The sequence below is a fragment of the Acipenser ruthenus genome, chromosome 17 (genome assembly GCF_902713425.1).
Source record: "Acipenser ruthenus chromosome 17, fAciRut3.2 maternal haplotype, whole genome shotgun sequence".
Taxonomy (NCBI): domain Eukaryota; kingdom Metazoa; phylum Chordata; class Actinopteri; order Acipenseriformes; family Acipenseridae; genus Acipenser; species Acipenser ruthenus.
In genome coordinates, this window is record NC_081205.1 from 28,731,087 (window position 1) to 28,740,408 (window position 9,322).

General features: G+C 35.3%; 1 protein-coding gene across 1 annotated transcript; it reads left to right on the forward strand.

The window, feature by feature from the left end:
* Positions 1-770: 770 nt before the first annotated feature.
* LOC117423449 (extracellular calcium-sensing receptor-like) lies at positions 771-5,759 on the forward strand. The gene is made up of 6 exons (XM_034039260.3): positions 771-973; positions 1,397-1,688; positions 2,459-3,289; positions 3,687-3,914; positions 4,233-4,356; positions 4,586-5,759. The coding sequence occupies exons 2-6, from the start codon at positions 1,431-1,433 to the stop codon at positions 5,491-5,493; spliced, it is 2,349 nt and encodes a 782-aa protein (XP_033895151.2). The 5' UTR covers positions 771-973; positions 1,397-1,430; the 3' UTR covers positions 5,494-5,759.
* The last annotated feature ends 3,563 nt before the right edge of the window (positions 5,760-9,322 follow it).

A 9,322-nucleotide genomic window follows, 5' to 3' on the forward strand; every position in this document is an offset into this window, starting at 1 on the left:
ATCTTAGGAAGTATGACGTTAGCTGGGTTCAGAGTCTCTGTATATGGCTCTTGCTGGGTTGGCAACACAGCGCCCTCTATGGCCGGAGATGGTAGTTGTGGAATTTCCATCGCTCAGCAGTGAAGGGTTTTCAGAACCGTTTTTGTAGAGGTTTTTCACAGTTTTGCTGATGGTTCTGAAAGTCCTGGTCCTTTAGTTGATGCTCCTGGCAGTTTTCTTGGTGGGGCTGACATCATGTAGCATTGTTCTGCACACAGTTACGTTTGGAGGGTGGTTTGGACATTTTTTGTGGACACAAATTAAAACAATCACTCCCTCCACAATAGTGCTGTGAATGGCTCGTTGGTTAACAAATTAATTAATTGCTGTAGGTTTGAGAATAATTGAGACTAAGTGAATTACTAACAGGATTGAGCACAGGTTTCAAAGATAATGGACTTGGGTTAAAACTGAGTTTTAATTGGAACACTTCTTTAAAAAAAACATATTGCATGAAGCATGTTTTCGTCATTGCTGACTGTCAATGCTACAGAAGTTATGTCACAAACGTAATTTATTCTAGCAAGCAAAATAAAGGCACATGTGAATAATGAAGTATGGTGGTGCTGCCAAAACACATGTGGTCCTTGATTTAGCTCTGAGACTTCTGTGGGAGTTACTTTGTATGCTGTTCAACAGCTACATCTCTAGGGGAGGAAAACATTTTGTATTTAAAGGACATTTCCTACATCAGAACAATATTGCAAGGTTCGGTAACAATGAAAGGCATTTTGTATCTCTCTCTATTTCTGCCTTTATTCTCTTCAGCACCTGCTGTTACAGAACCTATATGCAAAATTCAAGAAAAATTTGAGTTAAATGGTTTATATAAAAATGGAGATATTATTTTAGGAGGGATATTTGCTATACATTTTACAACAGTAGTGCCAGAATTATCCTTTAAGTCTAAACCTGAGCAGTGGTGGTGTGACAGGTGAGTTTATGCTTTATGTGTCAATGCACTGATAATATTTTAGGTAAGAGCAAGCTGGCTAATGTATTAGCTGTATTTCATTTTATTATGAATCAGACCCAATATTTAATCTAGCAATGTATTCATTGGTGATGATTCATGCAACTACTTCTTCTAGGGAGTAATGCCTTGAAGTGGTAGTCATACACAATCTGTAATAAACTTGTTATTATTATTATTGTACACATACAATTTGTAACCTTTTTTATCAGCTACGACTAAACTTTTTAATATCATCTAAAATGTTTTGCAATATACAAGCTTTCTTGTATAGACTAAACCTGTTGATAACAGCTTTGAATGGGTTTGCTTTGCAAAGCAAGTGGGCAGTTCAAGTTCTTGGCTGGTGTCAGAACTATCACTGACAATTTTGTCTTGTAACAGTTTTGATTTCTCAGGATTTCAGTGGGCACAGACAATGATCTTTGCTATAGAGGAAATAAACAGGGACCAGACCCTTCTTCCCAACATTACTCTAGGTTACAGACTGTATGATAACTGTGTGAAGCTGCCAGTGGCAATCAGGGCAGCAGCAGCTCTTGTCGGAGGTCTGGACGAGGTTATCACTGACTACAGCTGTAAAGGACTCCCTCCTGTCCTTGCTGTTGTTGGGGATCCTGGTTCAACGCATTCTATTGTTATATCAAGGATTCTGGGACTATTCCGGATGCCTCTGGTAAGCTTTATTGAGATTACTACACAGTTTTTTGGGGTTTTTTTTGTAAATGCATTCTCTATTTCTGTTTAATTTAACCAGCCAATTTATTCAAACCACCTTTCTTTTTTCCTATACACTGTTGAATCTCTATGTAAGTGGAAAAGCAATTATCTCCAACTACACCTTAATAATCAACAAGAGAACGAAAGGTCTGAATATTTTAACAAATACAATACATCTAAATATATATGCAAGGCTTATAATTCCTTCTCCAGGTTTGATAAATTGCTTAAGTTGCTTTACTCCAGTTATATAACACAAACTAGCATGTAATTACTAAAAACTAATTAAGAAAACAAGGGGCTGCTGTATATTCATAATGAACTATAATTTTACTCAGCATTATTGTTGGTATTATTATCAAGTATAAAGTACTGGATTGCATGTGTTGCCAGGCAGTTACATGAAAAAGCAGTAATAATCACAGCCACAGTTGATTAGTGTCAATTGGATTGAAATTCTTTACTATATTTATCCTGATGAAAAGTATTTTTGTTTGACATGATAAAACTATATTTTCAGAAATTAAAAATGTAAAAGGGAATTGAATGTAATTAATTTAATGTGCCATGTGGTACAAACCAGGAAACACCTATGGATTGCAATCATTTACCAAACTGCAAAACCTATAGCACCTTTATATTTGCTTAAAACTATTGAATATGTCCAGTAATGTGTTTCTTGTCCCAAATATGGATTTTATATGCCATTTATCTTGGCTTCTGTAGGTCAGCTATTATGCTACTTGCTCCTGCTTGAGCAGTAAACAAGAGTACCCTTCATTCTTCAGAACAATTCCAAGCGATACCTTTCAGGTCAAAGCAATGGTTCAAATTATTAAAAAATACAGGTGGACCTGGGTGGGGGCTATAGGAAGCGATGATGACTATGGCCAGTATGCTGTCAAAACCTTCAGCAAGCAAGTTGAGAAATTTGGCTGCATTTCTTTCTCAGAAACTATCCCCAAAGTCAATGAAAAGGAGAAAGTTGTTCAAATAGTCAATACTATAAATCAATCAACAGCTAAAGTGATTGTAGTGTTTGCATCAGAAGCAGACGTCACTCCGCTGGTGAAAGAAGTCGTTCGGCAAAACATCACTGGCAGGCAGTGGATTGCAAGTGAAGCATGGAGTACCTCCACTGTTTTAGCCAGCAAGGAAAACTTTGCCTCCTTTGGTGGGACAATAGGAATCGCCATTCGTAGAGGAGAAATCCCAGGGCTGGAGAACTTTCTCCTTCAGATCCGTCCTGTTTTTGACCCCAGTAATAATTTAATTGTCCGGTTCTGGGAAACAATGTTTGGATGCAAATTCCAAGAAAATATAAATAAACAGAATTCCTCAGCTTTGTCTGGGAGCAAAGTCTGCACAGGTTCAGAGGACATTCGGCACAAGAACACAGCCTATAGTGATGTATCAGAATTGAGGGCTTCCTACAATGTGTATAAAGCAGTGTATGCCTTAGCACATTCCCTGCATAACCTGATGTCTTGTGAGAGTGGCAAAGGGCCATTTGAAAACAATACCTGTGCAGACATCACAATTGTGCAGCCCTGGCAGGTAAGAATAAAAAATCAAAAATACAAGCCTAGAACTATTGTATGTCTTGTGACCTGTTTGTTTTCATGTTTCGGTATTTTATATAACAGACTACGGATATAGAAATACACATAAATCTGTGATCTATATACTGTATGAGTCATTCTGCTGGCTACTTTATATACTGCATTAATAACAATGTAACTACAACTTAACTTGATTTCCTATTAGATTCCATAATTTACAATGAATTCATACTGTTTGGGACAAATTAATATTACACTGCATACGTCCAAATAAATATGAGTTTATGCACTGCATTTGTATGTATAATAAAAATTGCAAAGTGTACTTTTCTTTTACACAATATTTTCATCATTCTTATAAAGGCAATAACTCATTGTTTCTTTCTTACTAGCTTCTGCATTATTTAAAGGACGTCAATTTCACTAATCATTTAGGAGAGAGGGTGGCTTTTGATGAAAATGGGGATGCACTTGCAATCTATGACATAATGAACTGGCAGCCGGCTAATGATGGAGCCCTACACATTAAAACCATTGGTCGTTTCGATGAGTCAGCTCCTGCTGGGCAAGAACTATCATTAATTGAAGGCGATATCTTTTGGAACTCTGATTCTAGAACAGTACAGTAACTCAATTTGTCTGAGTGTTTTTTTTTCGTTTTTGCCATTTTGATCACATAACTGGTGTACATGGCAATCTAGCTGTCTATTTTATAATTTGCAACTGAAAACTGTTTACGCTTTTAACTTTTTCTTTCTGCTTTTCTTTTTTTATATATAGATTCGTTTTTCGAAGTTTTGTTTTTCATTTCCCCATTACAGAATTCAGTGACAAATACAAGTGTAATTTTTATATTTAAACAAATTCTGTGTTTAAATATAATATATTTGAATTCAACAGAACATTCAAAATCTATTTATAACCTATTCTAATTCTAGATTCCTCAGTCTATCTGCAGTGAAAGCTGTGCACCCGGCACAAGAAAGGCGACCAGGAAAGGGGAGCCAGTGTGCTGTTTTAACTGTATACCATGTGCAGATGGAACAATTAGCAGTGAAATAGGTAGGAGCAATGCATACCTTAAATACAAGAAACATAAGGGTTCAACTGTGTTAATGCTTCATGAGCTGATGCAATGCAACCGTATCTTTTCTTCAAATATCTGCATTCTAATGTATAAAAGCATGTTATACAACTCTGGACTAATCATTGCTGAATCAATTATTGTCAATTTGTTATCTTGCCAGCCTTATTTGAAGAGTGATTTTGGTTTTCTATATTTCTCTTATAGATTCAGTTGAATGCTTTGATTGCCCACCAGATTTCTGGTCAAACGAAGGACGAAACCAGTGCGTGTTAAAAGAGATTGAGTTTCTCTCATATAAAGATGCTATGGGAATCAGCTTGATGACCATTGCATTATTCGGAGCCGGCTTATCAGTTGGTGTTTTATTCGTTTTTATATTTTATCGGAACACCCCGGTGGTAAAAGCTAATAATTCTGAATTGAGCTTCGTGTTGCTGGTTTCCTTGACACTGTGCTTTCTTTGCTCATTGTGTTTTATTGGGCAACCTACAAACTTGACATGTCTGCTGAGGCATGTGGTATTTGGAATAAGCTTTGTTGTGTGTATTTCTTGCATTCTTGTAAAAACAATTGTTGTGATAATGGCATTTAAAGCTACCTTACCTGGTGATAATCTCATGAAATGGTTTGGTGTTGCCCAGCAAAGAGGCACTGTCTTCCTCTTAACCTTTATCCAAGTTGTGATATGTATTGTGTGGTTGACCACAGCTCCTCCTCTCCCAACTAAAAACACAAAGTATCAAACTGCGAAAATCATTTTTGAGTGCAATGCTGGCTCTTTCACTGGATATAGCTGTCTGCTAGGATACATAGGCTTGTTAGCATGCACCTGCTTTCTGTTCGCTTTCTTTGCAAGGAACCTACCAGACCACTTTAATGAGGCTAAGTTTATTACTTTCAGCATGCTCGTATTTTGTGCTGTTTGGATCACATTCATACCAGCTTATGTTAGCTCACCCGGGAAATACACAGTAGCTGTTGAAATTTTTGCTATTTTGGCATCAAGCTTTGGTCTCCTTGTTGCCATATTTGCTCCCAAATGTTACATTATTCTGCTGAAGCCAGAAAAGAATACTAAGAAAGCCCTTATGGGCAGAGCAGGAACTAATTAGTAAACTAATAGTTAGCTGAGATAAATAAAGGCAGCTATAGTGACTGCTTCCTTGACAGCTGAACACTTGCTTTCTGCATGCTTTCTCTGCATTTTAATTATTATGCTATTTTAATGACATATTGGTATGCTATATATTGTTTTCATAACTAGTTTATAAATAAGGCTTTGTATACAGTACATATATATGTTTGTACTGTATATGTCTTGTTTAATTAGATAAACTATTCTTGTTACAATGTCTTTTAAGAGTTAAATAAAGTCACCTTCCCCCACCTTACATGTCATTGGGGTGTATATCATACCCATTTTTAAATGTGTCTTTTAAAATACTGTATTTTCACCCTTTACAAAACAATAAACTATATTAATATATATATAAAAACTGTATTGCATTGTGATTTAATTGTCTGATCGCTACACCATCTAGTATAAGCCATTGCCCAAAAATGTATTTAAGAAGTTCTTACATGTCTCCTGCAGTGTTGTCAGTTGCACTTATTTTACGAAATGCTGTTATAACAAAGAACCATTTGGTTTGGTCGTATAAGAAGAGTCTTTGTTGCAGCAGGTATTCAAAGACTATGACTCCGAGCTATGGGCTGAGTATCCTGGATGAGCCCCCAAGTGTGTGGAGAGGATGTTGTGATTACATTCTACCTCCTTTCTAAATAAATTCATCAGATTGTTGACACAGATTTCAAACATTTATTTGGAAAATTGCCTGATGTAGAAAACGAACGTTATTATGATGGTAAAGCTTTATAATCAAGCCATATTCATACATACAGCATACTTGTGCGTTATTTAAAACTGAAATACATACAAAACATATCATAATAATGAATAAAGGCACCACAGAATGATGTTCTCAAGTATTAGGCTCATATTAGGAAGTTGTCGGTTGTGCACGAATAATCACCAACAAAAGCTATGTTGATAGATGACATTTCCTACTGTGTCTGTTTGGTATTAAAATGAAATGCCATTATTATACTGGATTACTTTAACCTTCAATAACCTTATAGATTCAACTGTTATCATGACCTGTTAGACAGTTTAAGAGAACTTTATAAAAAAAAATTACAGGCAGCAGTGTGGAGTAGTGGTTAGGGCTCTGGGCTCTTGACTGGAGGGTTGTGGGTTCAATCCCAGGTGGGGGACACTGCTGCTGTACCCTTGAGCAAGGTACTTTACATAGATTACTCCAGTAAAAACCCAACTGTATAAATGGGTAAGTGATTGTAAAAATAATGTTATACCTTGTAACAATTGTAAGTCGCCCTGGATAAGGGTGTCTGCTAAGAAATAAATAATAATAAAACGAATGTCTTTTAACATACATGGCAGATTTCACAGACCTTGTTTACCAATAATATTAGATTACCTGACTCTACCTCATGTAAGGTGACCAAGACTAGAGCCAAGTGTCTGTGAAACCAGACAGTAATGGTATCATTCAGATCAAGCAAGTTCTTATTCACAGTGAATGGATTTATACATTTTCTCAGGTGTTTGACAATAAATGAGCCATTATTCAGCCATTCATGACCTGTTGGGGTAATCAGTGTATTCCAGGGAGATTTGTATGGCCAAAATATTGAAATAACATGACCAAATTATAACCAATAGCTGATGCATTATTTTTGCTGATTATCATCCCAGAAATAATAAGGGGCTATGAGATCTCGCATTACCTGATAGGAATTTAGCAGTACTTCTTTATGGAAATAATTCACTTTACAAAATCTGTCAATGTCACAAAAAATCTAACTCAATTACACAAGCTTTTTTTTTTTTTTTTTTTTTTTTTATCTTAGTTTAGATTTTTAAATCAAAACTGCTTTTTCTTTTTGTCCTTTTCTAATTCCAATTTTATTACATTTTTGTTTTAGACTTTGTTAAAATTGTTCTATTTTTACAAACAATTTTGTTATCTTAGTTTTTTTAATTTTACAATTAAAAACAAATGGTTTGTCCTTTTTATATTGTATTACATTTTGTATTCAATTGTTTTTAATTTAATGGTTTAATTGTTTTTTTGTGTGAGTGTGTGTGTGAAGAGCTTTGGCATCCTTGTGACGAAAAGGGTTATAGAAATGTGAATTGCATTGTAAAACATTGTCCCAAAAAAATAAATATATATATATATATATATATATATATATATATATATATATATATATACACATATATATAATAATAATAATAATAATAATAATAATAATAATAATAATAATAATAATAATAATAATAATAATAATAATAAATAAATAAATAAATAAATAAATAAATAAAAAATCATTACCAGCATTTCACAATTAGCCACAGCCCATTTGAATTATTAGCAATATTCTGGTGTGACAACTATGTGCTTTTGTGACTGTGTTAGCTTTTATAATGACTTCTTAAGAACATAAGAAAGTTTACAAACGAGAGGAGGCCATTCAGCCCATCTTGCTCGTTTGGTTGTTAGTAGCTTATTGATCCCAGAATCTCATCAAGCAGCTTCTTGAAGGATCCCAGGGTGTCAGCTTCAACAACATTACTGGGGAGTTGGTTCCAGACCCTCACAATTCTCTGTGTAAAAAAATGCCTCCTATTTTCTGTTCTGAATGCCCCTTTATCTAATCTCCATTTATGACCCCTGGTCCTTTTTTCTTTTTTCAAGTCAAAGAAGTCCCCCGGGTTGACATTATCTATACCTTTTAGGATTTTGAATGTTTGAATCAGATCGCCGCGTAGTCTTCTTTGTTCAAGACTGAATAGATTCAATTCTTTTAGCCTGTCTGCATACGACATGCCTTTTAAACCTGGGATAATTCTGGTTGCTCTTCTTTGCACTCTTTCTAGAGCAGCAATATCCTTTTTGTAACGAGGTGACCAAAACTGAACACAATATTCTAGGTGAGGTCTTACTAATGCATTGTAGAGTTTTAACATTACTTCCCTTGATTTAAATTCAACACTTCTCACAATATATCCAAGCATCTTGTTAGCCTTTTTTATAGCTTCCCCACATTGTCTAGATGAAGACATTTCTGAGTCAACATAAACTCCTAGGTCTTCATTCATCACAAGGTATGTTACAGTATCAGTCCAATGATATATGTACGTGAATTGAATGTTGATATGCTGATATACTATAACTCTGCATTAGGAATAGATTCACTGATGTTATCACCTTAAATGTTTTCTTTTTAAATCTACAAACATTTCTGCCTGCTGTTTTTTGCAACATGTTTACTCCTCAGATATAAAACACTGTAATACTTCCAGCCATTATGCGGATCAAAAATAACAGAAAAAACAAATCAAATGCCCCAGTGTTAGTTCTGCTTCAGGGCATAGTCCTGCGAGTGTTCAAGGACCCAGGACCAGGTGTTTGCTAGAGGTAAAAAGAGACATGGAACCACCCGTGTGCCTGTTGCAGCTGGCATCTTCCTTTAGTTGTGCCTCAGGGCCAGCACAGCTATATCTCAATAGTGCAACACTACTACAGAGAGAGGCCTGTGTGCCTGTTGCAGCTGGCATCTTCCTTTAGGCAGTTTGTTTTCACATGAAGTACAAAAAAACAGCAACCAAGCTAAGGAAATGTTTTATTTACTAGTAGCATTTATAAAAGCATAAATCGGTATTTTGATTATTATTAGTAGTAGTAGTTTTTTTTTTTTTTTTTAAATTTTCAGTGTTTATTATTGTTGCCAGAGTTACAAAAGGTATTAGTAGTAGTAGTAGTAGTAGTATTGTTATTATTATGTCCCAGAAGTAGGAATTCAGGGGAGACAAGGCCTACAGATAAAACAGAAGCAACACTGACCTAAAACGCA